At 37.5% G+C, this 14,675-nt stretch overlaps 3 protein-coding genes across 3 annotated transcripts; 1 reads left to right on the forward strand and 2 right to left on the reverse strand.

Annotated features, from left to right (window-relative positions):
• Window positions 1-1,741: 1,741 nt before the first annotated feature.
• Window positions 1,742-2,730, forward strand: LOC110863265 (derlin-1). The gene is made up of 5 exons (XM_022112527.2): window positions 1,742-1,864; window positions 1,923-2,014; window positions 2,093-2,241; window positions 2,306-2,413; window positions 2,488-2,730. The coding sequence occupies exons 1-5, from the start codon at window positions 1,819-1,821 to the stop codon at window positions 2,633-2,635; spliced, it is 543 nt and encodes a 180-aa protein (XP_021968219.2). The 5' UTR covers window positions 1,742-1,818; the 3' UTR covers window positions 2,636-2,730.
• A 1,544-nt stretch (window positions 2,731-4,274) lies between these two features.
• Window positions 4,275-6,138, reverse strand: LOC110863274 (prolyl 4-hydroxylase subunit alpha-1). Its single transcript, XM_035854691.1, has 7 exons — window positions 5,779-6,138; window positions 5,488-5,705; window positions 5,020-5,417; window positions 4,808-4,955; window positions 4,681-4,753; window positions 4,524-4,609; window positions 4,275-4,429 (listed from the first exon to the last, which is right to left on the reverse strand). Exons 1-7 carry the CDS (start codon window positions 6,136-6,138, stop codon window positions 4,294-4,296), a joined length of 1,419 nt encoding a protein of 472 aa, XP_035710584.1. The 3' UTR covers window positions 4,275-4,293.
• Window positions 6,139-8,061: 1,923 nt separating this feature from the next.
• LOC118436503 (prolyl 4-hydroxylase subunit alpha-2-like) lies at window positions 8,062-8,828 on the reverse strand. Its single transcript, XM_035854748.1, has 3 exons — window positions 8,678-8,828; window positions 8,227-8,504; window positions 8,062-8,151 (listed from the first exon to the last, which is right to left on the reverse strand). Exons 1-3 carry the CDS (start codon window positions 8,826-8,828, stop codon window positions 8,062-8,064), a joined length of 519 nt encoding a protein of 172 aa, XP_035710641.1.
• Between the last annotated feature and the right edge of the window lie 5,847 nt (window positions 8,829-14,675).

Below are 14,675 nucleotides of genomic sequence, written 5' to 3' on the forward strand. Positions count from 1 at the left end.
GCTCAACTATACGGAAAACGGAATGACCAGGGGTGAATAAGCCTCCGCGATCCTTAGCATCAATTAGCTTAGCAAAGTGAGAAGGAAGAAGATCATCGTCTGTGTTAAGAAGTGATTGGCACAAATCTCACACTTCAACTTCGTCCCAACTACTCTGACCACATTCCCGCTAATATAAGCTAGACAATTCCTATAAAAATCTGAATAATGTGGATCAGAGAGGGCGCTAAGATCTATAATGTCCAACGCATCAATGTCATCCATATCGAGCACCTTCAATTTCCGAACACGTTTGAGAGGCAACATACCACCAGGAACTTCACCTTCGTCAATCTGCGCAATGCAGTTACCCGTGTTGGTGGACTTGAGGAGATTTTGGTGCCAGATGGATTTCATAATGTTCCTAAACTCGACCACAGTTGGATTGTTGTTATTACCTAATCTTCCCCTCGCGGTATTAAAAAAAAGTTCTAAAGGATCTTGGCAAAACCGATACGTCAGCACGAATTTGAAAGGATTAAACTCTCTGATCAGAAGAGCTTTGCTAATAGCAATGACTGACTTGATGGATATCATCATTCCTAATGCAGCCCGTCTTGAATCACTATCTATCAGCCTTTTCTCGTACACCGCACGTTTACCTGACCTCTTATACTCTCTAATTCCCACGTATTTCATTCTGTACACAGGCCATTGTTCACGTTGGACCTATGATTTAGACGTTTAAGATTTATGAAACTTATTTGTTTATTCAACTACATTCGCGTAAAATTAGAGATTGTATCCTACTTTGGTCTAAAAAGACTTCGGAATTTTAATTACAATTCGATCTTATTTTTCCAAAATGGGTGATAATGCTTACTTTCGGTGCCAATGAATTTGTAGCGTAAAATAATAGAAATGGCTTCATGAAATTAAATTCCAGTTGAAACGTAGGTAAAATTAGTCTTAGCTGGGCTTAAAGTCAATATGCACCTTGGTAACCATGGTAACCTAGCACTGAATTCGGTCCCTGCTCCGTAAGACCGGCCGTATCCTAGCTCGCTTGCGAGGCCATCCATCCATTACGGTGTACAGAAAAGACTATAGTTTTTACTCATTGAAAACTGTTTTAAACGAAATTTTAAAAACGTAAAATCGCACCGTACTCAATGGACAACCTCGACTTTCCTTCCACTTACAAATGCACACCATCAAATAATAAATATTCAAATAAATGTACGCAATGAATCAATTCAATATGAAAAAAATATAAAAAATTACCTATGTACTTACTGTGTACTGCTGCGATGGCCAGATACACTTTTTTCAGTATTTCAAAATATAATTTGCAATTATTTGCGAGACTTTTATATTGTAAACAAGTGATGATGATGATGGATTTGATGATGATGATATGAGAGGAGCTACTACTTATGGCCTGTCTCCGCGAGAGGCCTCACCTTCATTCACTTTTATTTCATCTCCAAATTGACTATGGTGTTACGAGGCATGGGGGGGATCGAGTTATTTTAGCCTGGGACCGCATTGTTTATGGATTTCAGGCAATTTTTTCATTATTAATTAATAAGTTCATTTAATTAATTGATTACGTTTCAGCATTTAAAAGCATGTATTTTTTGTCAATATGATAGTGTAAAGAATCTGTCAAGAGAGAATTATTATACCAATACATATGTTATTTATGGGAGAACGAAATCAGAAATTATGGTTTCAAATAGTAATTTCCTTAATGTTTTAACTTTAAAAAATCTTTCTACCTAGTTATGGAGACCGGTGACAGCTGCAATATTTTTTCCGGTGGGTTTCCTCTGGCTGATGAAGCTCTATCTGTTGGTTACTTACTCAAAAAAATTGGAAGAAGGTAATGCAAAAAGCTAACAAGTCAGCTACTAGAATCTTAATACATTTTATTTTTGCAGAACACTATGCCACGAGACGAGGAACATATGCGTTTCTCTTGCTGGTAAATTGGATTGTGTGTGTCACTCTTGGACTTGTATTTTATTACCCAGTAAGAATGAATTTAGATAAATGTAATGAATGAAGAATTTATTAACCTCATATGGAACTTCCAATGCTAACTTTGTAGATTCTGCTGGACCCGATGATAAATTCTGTCGTTTACATTTGGTGTCAATTAAACCCGAATGTGATTATCCGGTTTTGGTTTGGGACCGAGTTCAAGGCTAAAATATTTCCGCTTGTCCTCGCCGTCGTAGATCTCATCATTTACGACGAGTAAGGAAATTTATAGCTAATTATCTATTTATATAAATAAGTGAGTACGTATTTGGTTTGATAGATGGGAAGCCCAAGTCATTGGAATTCTTGCTGGTCACGCGTACTATTTCTCCACCACGAAATGGGCCAGGATTACTGGGAGACCACTATTTGAAACCCCACGGTTCTTGTAATCATATAAATTTTACTTGTGTATCATTATGGATGGATGTAGTCATTTACATTTAACCGTGTTCGATTTAGCCAATCCCTTTTCCGCAATCCAAGGGTGGCACAAATGTCTGAGGGGATTTATGTCGAAGACTATCGAGACGCTGGACCCACAAGATTGACCCCGTCTACGTACAGCTTTCCAGGGACCGGGCGTCTTCTCAGTGATACTGCTCAGTAATCACAAGACTGAGCTAAAATTTTGACACGCAGAATATCTGATATAATCTGCATAACTTATACTTTCTCTATTTCAATTAAAACTTATTTCAAACAATCTATGACATGACATTTTGCAAAATAAATTATCGGATCGGGTTACAAAGAACGAACAACGTGTGATAAGTACTAATTAATGTTAAGCACTACATCACTACATATATGTATGACGTGTATAACTGCCATAAATATGTACATATGTACGTATTACATTGATTCGGTACAAAAATAACTTGGTGGGTTATTCCGATAGCACGACTTGGGTTCATAAGTTCAGTTGATGGGTGCATTGCATTATCCAGCATAAAGCAATCAATCAATCACAATTATCTATGCTGTTGTAAAACAATGTCACCATCAAAGCACACTTTGCATCAAGAGTCTCGCCGTTAAATACTGATGTCCACAAACGTGTGATCACATCTGACAGCAATCCTTTTCGCGACATAAAATAAATACGTTTGTCTTCTACACAAAACCAACAGCAATCATGCAACTTAAATTAGTATACATTTTCCTCTGCACTCTTGCAGTCAATTTCTGCAATGGCCAATCTCCCCTCGTTGCGCAACTCTCTCAAGTCAAGCTCCCCACTCGCATGGAGAAAACCACTGTTTCGTACGATGGGGACGACACAATTTATATTTTCGGCGGATTTCGCACGGCCCCACTCTACCGTTCTCGGGACATTCTAGAGTACAGGATTTCCACTGATTCAATTCGAATTCAACCAGCAGGAACTTTTCCGATTGAGATTTCGTCTGGCACCGTGACCCGTGACAGGTTTGGAAACTACTATTATTTTGGTGGATTTGACGATGACAGCCTGCCCTCCCAGAAAATTTACCATTTTTCGCCCGCTACTGGTCAAGTTGTGGAGTTGGGCTCCTTTTCGAACAGCCTCTTCGACGCGGTGGGATTTCAATATAACGACACAATCTCCTACATCGTGGGACGTTCTCCTACCGCGATGGTGCAATTTGACTTGGATGGAGTCCAACTAAATGTAGGTGTTCGTCTTCCAGTGGTTCTTATGAGAACGGGCGTCTTCTGGAATGGGAATCAAACGGCGTATGTGATTGGGTCCAGTCAGATGGAGACGGGTCCGCCACATGTCATCATTAAGTATGACATCCCCTCCGGTCAAGCCGTGCTCATGGGAGAAATCGACTTTCCCGACATGAACTCAACCCCAGCCACCACGTGGGATTCGAGGTTCGAGTTTGCCTATGCGATTGGAGGTTTCGAGCAAAATGACGCCATCATGAGGATGAATCTCGGGACGGAGTCGATCGAAATGTTACCGGTGGAGAACTTTCCGGGCGGAGGACGAACCATGTTTTACAACTCGGCGGCGGCTTATGTCGAAAAATTGAATAGGATTTATTTCTTTGGGGGACGAACGCTCCATTTGGATACTTTGGACGGGGAAAGTAAAGATGACATTTGGTTTATACAATTGTAGGATTGATTATGATTTCAATTCCGTATACTAGAAACAAGATCCATGTACATGAATTCTTATTTTGCCAAGTTAGAAAATATTGATTTGAAACACTAAAAGAAGTTAAATAATTTTTGATAAAAGTATGGAGATGTAAGGCACGACCATGCACTTTATTAAACGCATTTGTACTGAAACATATTGTCCAATTTACCAATAAAGGTTGTAGCAATCCGTTTTCTCCCCAAAATGGGGGGACATACACCGTGCCATGACTTCCAATCTGTATTTCCTTCTCTGCCATAATTGTACCTGAAAAATCATAAAATTTATTGACCCAGTTAGTTGGCCTGATTTGAGAAATTCTGTTTGTATTTTCCTAAAAATTACATATGTACATACTTACCAGAAAAGGAGAGACCCTTTCACAGGTTTAACTACTAAATCGAGTACGGGAAAGACGGTCTCACCACCCAGAATAACGTCGTTCATCTGAAACAGTTGTTAACAAAAGTTCTACATAATGCTTCAACCTGAAACAAGTTGATTTTGTGTCGACGTACATATAAGATAATAGTTGCTAATCGATCGCCAAAGATACGCTTCTTGTTTTCGTTTGCGACAGAAATTTTGTACCTTTAAAATTAATTGATTTAAAATTTTTGAAATTTACGAATTTTATGAAATTACGCATCATGGTGTACTCCTGCGTCTCCAAGCGTCAAATATTGCGAAACCCGCAAAACGTCAGCAGCATCGTCTTTCATATTCAGTCCCGTGATAAACTCAAATTTCGAGTAAAGTTTGTTATACTGCTCCATGCTGGCCTCATTTATCCCTGCAACGTCACTCCGTTAAGTTAAATACACATAAAAATAAATTTACGAATAATATTCCCATACAATCGAGATTCATTGATCTGATTCTGGCTTTTTCCCGTGGGAGTGTGGCATCTTTTTGTATTCCGGGCAACGCCGCGTTCCAAATGGAGTCCAAAACCTCATCCCGTGCGACATCGTGGAAGTAAAAATAGTCTGGATCTTGATGCAGTAGCTCTGTTTTCAAGGGTACCAAAATGAAATAGGGGTGTTTCTTAGTGTCCAACCAGCAAGTTAGAGGTCGCTTTGAATTCTTTGATCGCGCGCGGTTACTACAAAGGGCGTAAGTCTGGTAGAAATACTCTTTCAGGACGCCACTCCCTTGGCCGGTGGTAAGCCAGGCTTCCATTTCGACATCCTTCCTCCAAGGTGAAATTCCTTTCCGGAGCGGATTTTGAAAGATGTGCGGATCGTCCTGTGTACTAACGAGGTATTTTGCTCTAAATATTTACTGCATTTTTGGGCGAAATAGTTGCCTTTTGTCATACATACCACTTCGCGTTGTGAAGCAAATCATGCCTGTTGACGAGCTCGTGTCGTAGCTTTTCAATACCTTTTTCATCCTTGGATGGCAGCGAATCTAGCAAATCAAGCCAGTCCCAGGCTTCGACAAAGTAGTCCAACTGGGAGGAAATGTTAACTAGCTGGGTTACCTGGGCTACTGTGAGTCCTATCCCAGTCTCAATATGACGAAATTTTCCAACCATTAGCTGAAAAATAATCAATATTCGTAGACTTTAAAGTGTTTTAGGCTGTGTTTCATACTTCATTTTATATTATTACGTCGGAAGGTGGGAGGCGAAAATCATTTTGAATTGAGATTATGGATTGGAGGGCGTAAGATAATGGTAATAAATTTGATGCTGGATCCTCCAGTCCGACTTGAGGAAGAGGAAAGTATTCGGAAAATTGTTTCCGCAGTTTGGGAACATGATGGACAAATCGCCAGATCATTCTGTAGACAAGGAGTGGATGTTCTTCCACTTTCCATTTTTTACGAATTCCAGTGCTTTGTTCATAATCTGATAAGTACTCTTCCAACAGTGGAGTTGTCTGGTTTGTCGTGACGGGCGACGATGAAATATCCTTTAGTTTGGCATATATTTGCGACTCCCTGTCGGCAAGGCGAGATAAGTATAACATGGAGAGAGAAAATGGCAAAGGGGCAGCCACATCCTGTAAGATTAAATCTTATGTACTTTACATAACTGTGCATACAATTTTTATTCTTAAAATAAATTAAGGTACCGTTAAGGTATTTGTAAAACTGCATGGAAAAGTTAAACAAATGATACACAATTTGAACAATTTCAAATCAAAATACTGTAAGTTGATCATTTTGGAACAGATTTATCTCAAAGTTATTGATGCGTAGGTAAATTGCACAACTGCTGCTGCTTCTGAAGGTCGTGAGCGAACAAAGTGGAAACTTTCTACTATAAAGTTTATTAATGACGGAGAAATCATAAATAAACTACTTATTTGTCAGCAATAGAGAAATCACACTGTTTTTATTGGTTTAGTTACAATTGACATGCGTCAAAAGTCTTTCCTCGTATGTACTTATTTGACCCCAATTTTTTCTCGTGGCATTTAATTTAATTTAATTTGATTTATGAACACATTTAAATACACATGTGAACGGTATGCGAATTAAATACAATTAAGTTGTTTGTTTACGCAATGTGGTCATGCTTTTTCTCTCGAAAAAATGTCATGGTTAAATGTGTGATGATTGGAACAATAGATCTTTCCCAACAATTTAAACGTTGTGTAAAACGCTGATGTTGTTTCTGAACAATTTGCATGGAACTATCTGTATTTGCATATTCAGCATTACATATAGTGTAAAAACGGCTTAAAATAAGTTATGAAATAAGAAAGTGAATGCCAACCTTTTACATTGAAATAAAGAATATCAAGTGCAATAAGTACATATTTTGAAAATGTTTCATCAACAATTTATTTGTGAAATCACAAAAACAAATGAAATTGCGTAATTCCACTCCGTTAAATGCAGCAGAATTCGCCCTCCCTTTCCACACATCCTTCCGAACAACAAGTTTCTGTCACACCTCTTGATACCACTTCCGATTTATTAAAAAAATGTAACTGACCTGGGTCTTGCTCGCCATTTCCACCGTCGTCCTGGCAGCGAACGCATACGATAAGGCTGAAATTGACAACGTTGAATCACCAGACCACGAAGGTGACCTAACCATCCATTTACATTTTATATTTCGTCTAATTCGTTGTCTGATTTATGATTTGTTATCTTGTCGTATTTAGTTGAGGACGATGGTTTAGGACTCGTCCGTAAATCTCGTGAAGCCAACCCTCATTACTACTACTACTACGATGAACCAATGTACAGAAGACCTTACAGTCGTCGTTTCCATTCCATGTCAACTGGTTTTCGAGGTGTATGCGGTATGATGGTAAATTATGGCGGAGAAAAATAACTTGGGCGTCAGATGAGCAATAAATTCTGATTCGGTTTGCGTGTGTTCAGTGAATGAAATAATTTTTTACATGGAATAATTTTTCATAATAGGTTTGTTAGATCAGAATCACAGAATTAGATATTACTTAATGTATAGAAATGTAGGATTGGTTTTGTGATTTTATAAACTTCACCAGACAGTAAGTTTAGAAGGTGAATATGCATGAGTAAATTTCCAAATTCACGGTCTTCATTTTAAGCATATCTTATGACTGTTAAAAAGTTTGTCGCTTAAAAAATATGTAGGTCTCGCAGATAAAGATAATATTTTTATTCCTCTTTATTTAGAGAACAAGTGTTAGTCTTCATTCCAATAAATGTGGTTGCAATTCGCTTATGTCCAAGTATGGGTGGGCATGCTGTTAAATGTCAAAATTATGATGGTAAAATTATTAAACAAGCTTATAAACTGTGATTGTTTTAGTAAAATAAAAATACTTGAGTGTTTCGTCCTCCAATCAACGTTCCCGTTACGTTTATAATTGTACCTTAAAATTAAAAATAGCGTCATACATATATAATTAAAAAAATATATAAAGTCGTTTAAATATATAACTGCTTCTTTACCAATAAATTACGGATCCCTTGACCGGTTTAACCATCAAGTTCAAATTTGGGAATACAGTTTCACCTCCAAAAAGAACGTCATTCATCTAAAGATACGAGAGCACGCTTACCCTATTTATAGATTACATAGAGTGGATGTCAATAGTTATTGCATGACTCACGTAAATAATGACTGTGGCCAACCTGTCTCCAAAGGTTATCGATGTACCCGAGACGAGGACATTATGCGAGTCATGGTGGACACCAGCGCTAGCGGAGATGAAGTACTGGGTCAAACGGAGGAAATCCGCTTGCCTGAAATTTAGTCCAGTGACCAACTCCAAGGTTGAGTATAGGCGAGCATAACTTTTCCCCATGCTTTCACCATTGACGACTGAATGAATATAAATAAAGATTAGGGCACAGAGACCAACGCAGATAAGTCGAAGACCTTCTGGTGCTATAAAAATATTTCGGGATGTGTACTGAAAATTCAAATTCTAGTTGTGCATGGAGAATATTAAATAATAAATTCTGAGATATTCTTATGGGAATAAATTATCTCAAAGTGTTTCGCCGTATCCTGTTCGGTGTGTAGGCCTATCAGATTTATAGAATTTTACGATAGCTTACAGCACAAGTCCCCAATAAGAGATTTGCTTTCAGGTTGTTGTGCATCTTCCTCCAAAGGAACCACAGCCGCGTCCCAAATTTTGTTAATTAGTTCCCCTTTAACGACATCATGGAAGATTATAATTTCTGGGCTTTCTGACAAAATCTCCATTTTCAATGGTGAGAGGATAAAGTGTGGATTATTTTGAATTGTTCTACAAACAGAGGCTGATTCCCTGCGTATTAGCGAGGAATTGGCGCAGAGTGCATAGGTTCGGAAAAATAATTCCTTAAACATCCCACTTCCAGCGTGGGTGGTTAGCCAGCTCTTCATTTCTTCATCTTTTCTCCATCCTGAGACCCCAGATTCAAGTGGGGCCGAAAAAATGTGCAGATCGCCAGAATCACTGAAAAAGGTTTGAAATGAAGCTATAAGTAGTTTGTTTATTTTATAAAACTTTATGATATGCCCACCTTTTGAAGTTGTGGTTCAAATCATGCCGTTGAATGAGGGCCTGTCTTAATTTTTGAACGGCCTTTATATCACTGGAAGGATGCGAATCTAAAAACTCCAGCCAATCCCATGCTTGAACGAAATACTCCAGTTTCACAGAGATATTGGCAAATTCTGTGGCCTGGTTAATAGTTAGGCCGATGCCAGTCTCAAAATCTCCAAATTTTCCATGTATTAGCTGAAATTATTATTACAATTGGATTGTACATCGTTATTTAATTAAAATTCTGTTGCATTATACCTCTGCCACCGGTAAACGGAAATTACTCTGTATATCAACAATTGCTTCGACGGTTTTCTAAGGCAGTTTGGTCAGGGAAGATTGCTTCCGTTCGGTCTGGGTCTACTATACCTAAATTACGATACGACATAAATGGATGACAATAGATTGAGTCAAGCTGATTCATAGTTTGTGCTTTCCTATTTTTGATAACCTACCTAGTAACGAAAATTTTGAAATGCAATCTGCGATCTGACAAATCTCCAGATCATTCTGTAGACGAGAAAGGGGTGTTCTTCCACTTTCCATTCTCCACGAATTCCCGTGCTTTGCTCATAATCTGACAAATACTCTCGTACTGCGGCAGGGTTATTGTTCTTTGATAAAATTGCATCATCTCTGAGTTTTGTGTAGATAAGTTGTTCCCTTTGGGCTAGACGGGCAAGGTAAAAATGTGATCAGGAGAAAGGAAAGGTTAAAGTGGGCTAAAAAGTAAAAAAAACACTAATTAGTTCCGACTATAAATATCTATGCACTACTAGTTTGAGGTACCGAAATTTTGGAATAGTATGTTGTCCCAGGGTCGAAAAATACGGTTACGTGTAAAATACTAACAAATACAGAAATGCCTGAATAAAATGACCGCATATTAAAAATGACCAAAAGAACAACAATATTTTATTCACGTGACGAGCAAAGTGAAAGGACTGTAGTACCAAAATGACCAATTGTAATTAAACTACAATGTCCACTAAGAAATTGCTTCCGCACAAATATTACAATTATTTAGACTTCACTTTCTTTATTATAAAATTATGCACACATTTTGTATTGTGTTCTTTTTATTGTTCAAAATTGCATTGTTCTAAATAGTTCATCGTTTATAGTCCATCTACTCTACACACGCTTACATTTCAACCCCACATTTTGTCTTATCGCCTATAAAAACAGAGGTTTTCTTGTAAATCTGGAAATTATTTATTTTCATGATGTCGTCGTGGATTAACAAAATTTGATTAACAAAATTTTGAAATCGGCTCTGAGTCCCTTGGACGAAAGCGCACGCGAATATGGAGGCCAATCTTTTATCAGTAACATAGGGCACAAGCTTTTCAAAATTATAATTTGCCTGTCTGCGTAGTTAGATTAATCATCTTCTTGATTTCTGCAGATGCCAATTGGAAAAATAAGCGAAATGGTCTTATGGGCTTTTTAAACACATCAACGTTGGAAAAATGAAGTTTGCCTGAAATGGATAGACTCACTGTGACACAATACATACTTCCTCTCCGGAAAGGCAGATGCTTATCATGACGCATACAATGTCGTCGCAGGGAGGGCACTGATTGCATTAGCTGACAGATCTTCTACCCCCATAATTGATTTACGTAAATTGTGCAAATTTCTCTCGTCGTAAATAATGTGTTGAGGCTTTCATATTGACTTCCTCGTTTGGATTTGAGGGTTTAGCCTGTCAAGGGATCCTTTATCTTCTGGTATTATACATACCTAGCTTGCTTTGATGGGAATAACAAATTAAAACCATGGATTCTGTTTGTTCTTTTTAATTATAAAAAATGTGATACGTAAAAGCCGTACCCAAATATAGGCCCTTTATAACTATGTATATAGGGTGAGAAGGCCCTTCTCAAAAGGGGATGCAACACCCATTGACATAAAATCTAGGCTTTTATAAGTAATTATGATAAGCATGCTCTCGTATCCCTAGATGAACGACGTTCATTTTGGAAGAGAAACCATATTCCCAAATTTGAACCTGATGGTTAAACCGGTCAAGGGATCCGTAATTCTTTGGTAAGGAAGTAGTCATATATTTAAATGGCTTCGTGTCTTTTAATTATATATGGCGTTATTTTTAATTTTAAGGTACAACTATAAACGTAACGGGAACATTGATTGGAGGACAACACATTCAAGTACTTTTATTTTACTAAAACAATTACAGTTTTTAAGATTGTTTAATAATTTTAATCATAATAAACATATATTTTTTATCTGCGGGACCAACATATTTTGTAAGTGACAAAATTTTAAAAATTCATAAGATTTGCTTAAAATGAAGCACCGTGGATCTGGAATTTTACTATTGCACATTTATCTGCATAATTTACAGTCTTCTGGAATTTTATAAAATCAAAAACCAATTCTTCATTTCTATACCGTTGTAATATTCTTATTTGAATTATTCTATCGTTCATTCTAGATAAATTTTTGTATTATCTAATTCTGTGATTTTAATCTAACAAACCTATTTTACGTACAAATTATCCCATGTAAAAAAAACTATTTCATTCACTGAACACACGCAAACCGTATCAGAATATATCGCTGATCTGACGCCCAAGTTACTTTTCTCAGCCATAATTTACCATCATACCTCACACACCTCGATAACCAGATGACATGGAATGGAAACGACGACTGTACGGTCTTCTGTACATTGGTTCATCATCATAGTAGTGAGCCTTAGCTTCACGGGTTTCTCGGAGGAGTCCTTCCAAACCATCGTCCGCAACTACGGCAAGGTAACAAATATTTAATTTAGGGACGGATCTCATCAAAATATAAATTCGATTTCAGTCACCTTGGTCCGACAAGAATTCATTGTTGTAAATTTCAGCGTTATTGAGCGCTTTGGCTGTCAGCACGATGCTGGAAAGGACGACAAGGACCCAGGTTAGCTGCATGTTTTTTTTTTACAAAAATCGGGAATGATGGCAAGAGTTGGGATAGAAATGGTTTCGGGTCTAGAGTGCTGACCAAGAGGGGCGAACACGAGTTTATAAGGCAGTGGAATTATGTAATTTGTAATTGTTCTGATGTCCTCCTTCGGCTTCCGTTAACATTCGCAAAGCAATAAAGCTGCAATGGAAATCAATATCTCATAAAATTACGACGCACGTAATCTCATTCCTCCATCATCCAATGATACAAATTTCATTTGAAGTTAAGAAAATACCCCCACTGCTCCAGGATGCTGATGGAATTCACTTTCAACAATGTGTCGTTAATTATGTACAAGTTTTATTGTTTCAACAATAACACATTTCTTGTTTCTATTTAATACTTTGAGTGATGACTGAGGGACAAAATACATTGTCATGATGTAAGAGTATACTTGTATTTACGACCTCTTTTGATGAGATATCTGTATGGAGCCGTAAGTAGTTTATGATCTATGTAAGTCCGTAATACAGATTTAATCAATTACTTAATGTTCCGTAATGCGTACAGATTGTCCGTACAATCGCATTATCATACGTATGTACGTATGTAATATCACCAGTTTATTACACTAGTTTCTTCTATGAACGTTTCCAAGTTGAATCAAAAGTAGACATCCAAGATTCTTTCATATATACCTTTATCTAATTTTCTAAATGTATGTATGTATGTAAAAGCATGTGCGCATACCTGTATGTATGCGTAATGCAAAATTTCTGCAATATAATTTTATTTATTAAGTGTGATTGCACTGTCTCACTAAGATTTCCCATTTTTTAGGGCCTTGTTTATTTTAAACTTGTAACTGGGCTGGCATGGACATTATTGCACTACATTGGATTACACCGTCATTAAATATTTGCAATTTATAATTTTACTAAATTTTTGGTTTTCAAAATTGAATAACATCGTTATTTCCTAACCGATTTCGATCAACTTAGGATTAGTCTTAAAACGTTCAGAAAAAAATGGGTGTAACTTTTTCAAATAATTCAAGATTATGTGATGCTCCAAGATGGAACAATGGAGAGAAATGTGGCTCGGAGTGCAAATTTTTGTCCATTTTCGTCCAGAAGAACTTGAGAACCAGAAATCGTTTTCAGACTCCGTAACAATGATCTATGCAAAATTTCATCAAAATCGGTTGAGAATTGGCCGAGAAATAGAATTATTTCACTTTTTTGGGGTGGGGTAAATGAATACTTATTAGGTTGTTAGGTATTTACCTCACTAACAAGGGAACATACCGAGGTGTCCAACGAGTTAAGGGTGGACACCTGTACCAAAATGACCACAATACATGACTTATTAAACAAACTGAAGGAATTTCCATGTCAAATTCACTTTTCGTCACGGTGTGACGATATTGGTGACGGGCGCATGACCATCGGGTCGCCATAGAGATCAGATCGACCACAGAGGAGCGTCGTCTTCACGTCGTTTTCAGAGATTCGAATTCTTTCAAATTTTGAAAATATTTTGAAATTTTGAAGAAATTTTTGAAATTTTGAAGAAATTTTTGAAATTTTGAAGAAATTTTTGAAATTTTGAAGAAATTTTTGAAATTTTGAAGAAATTTTGAAATTATGAAAAAATAGATGTTAGTAAATTATTTGAAATTTGAAATCTCTGAAGACAACATGTGTTCGATCTGATCGTTCAGCGGCTGACCTATCCCGCTGGCAACCCGTTGGTCATGCGCTCGTCATAAATATGGTCACAGCGTGACGAAAAGTGAATTTTACACGGAAATTCCTTCAGTTTCTTTAATAAGTCATGTATTGTGGTCATTGTGGTATAGGTGTCGACCCTTAACTCGTTGGACACCTCGGTATGTTCCCTTGTAAGAAAAATAATAAAATTGCAAAGCAAATTTTTCATTCTAGCTAGTACAATAGCTTTATTTTGAGCTTTTTATCAAAAAGTTATTAAATTACTTTATTATTGACTTCATCATACATAAATCAAGACAGGGACAAATGAATTATCTTAAAAAATGGTGGTGACTTCCATGTGCAGATGGTAATCGCCACGAATCGCCCAGGTTATCTTCGGCCCCCCCAATTCACCATACCACATGCCATTCGGTAGCCCATTGACATGGACCCCACACGACGACCGTATGGTCTTCTGTACATTGGTTCATCATCGTAGTCGTAGTGAGGCTTAGCCGCACGGACTTGTCGGAGGAGTCCTTCCAAACCATCGTCCGCAACTGCGGCAAGGTAACAAATATTTAATTAGGGGACGGATCTTGCCAAAGTATAAATCTGATTTTCAGCACCTTGGTCCGACAAAAATTCATTGTTGTAAATTTCAGCGTTATTGAGCGCTTTAGCTGTCAGGATGATGCTGCAAAGGACGACAAGGACCCAGGTTAGTTGCATTTTTCCTATAAAAATCGGGACCGATGTCAAGACGTGGGACAAAAATTGTTTCGAGTCTGGAGTGCTGACAAAGGAGGGGCGAACACGAGTTTATATAAAGAAGTAAGGCAGTGGATTATGTAATTTGTGATTGTTCTGACGTCCTCCCTCGGC

The sequence above is a fragment of the Folsomia candida genome, unplaced genomic scaffold, assembly GCF_002217175.1.
Source record: "Folsomia candida strain VU population unplaced genomic scaffold, ASM221717v1 Fcan01_Sc001, whole genome shotgun sequence".
NCBI lineage: Eukaryota > Metazoa > Arthropoda > Collembola > Entomobryomorpha > Isotomidae > Folsomia > Folsomia candida.

Bases quoted from the DNA above. Each gene is read 5' to 3' on its own strand.
- LOC110863265 (XM_022112527.2), top strand. From the start codon at position 1,819: ATGAAGCTCTATCTGTTGGTTACTTACTCAAAAAAATTGGAAGAAG. The intron at 2,015-2,092 runs GTAAGAATGAAT...CTAACTTTGTAG, and splicing joins GACTTGTATTTTATTACCCA to ATTCTGCTGGACCCGATGAT. The intron at 2,242-2,305 runs GTAAGGAAATTT...TTGGTTTGATAG, and splicing joins GATCTCATCATTTACGACGA to ATGGGAAGCCCAAGTCATTG.
- LOC110863274 (XM_035854691.1), bottom strand. From the start codon at position 6,138: ATGTTATACTTATCTCGCCTTGCCGACAGGGAGTCGCAAATATATGCC. The intron at 5,706-5,778 runs GTAATAATATAA...ATTATTTTTCAG, and splicing joins TTCGCCTCCCACCTTCCGAC to CTAATGGTTGGAAAATTTCG. The intron at 4,956-5,019 runs GTATGGGAATAT...GTGACGTTGCAG, and splicing joins CAGATCAATGAATCTCGATT to GGATAAATGAGGCCAGCATG.
- LOC118436503 (XM_035854748.1), bottom strand. From the start codon at position 8,828: ATGGAGATTTTGTCAGAAAGCCCAGAAATTATAATCTTCCATGATGTC. The intron at 8,505-8,677 runs GTAAGCTATCGT...ATATTTTTATAG, and splicing joins TCTTATTGGGGACTTGTGCT to CACCAGAAGGTCTTCGACTT. The intron at 8,152-8,226 runs GTGAGTCATGCA...TCGTATCTTTAG, and splicing joins TGGCCACAGTCATTATTTAC to ATGAATGACGTTCTTTTTGG.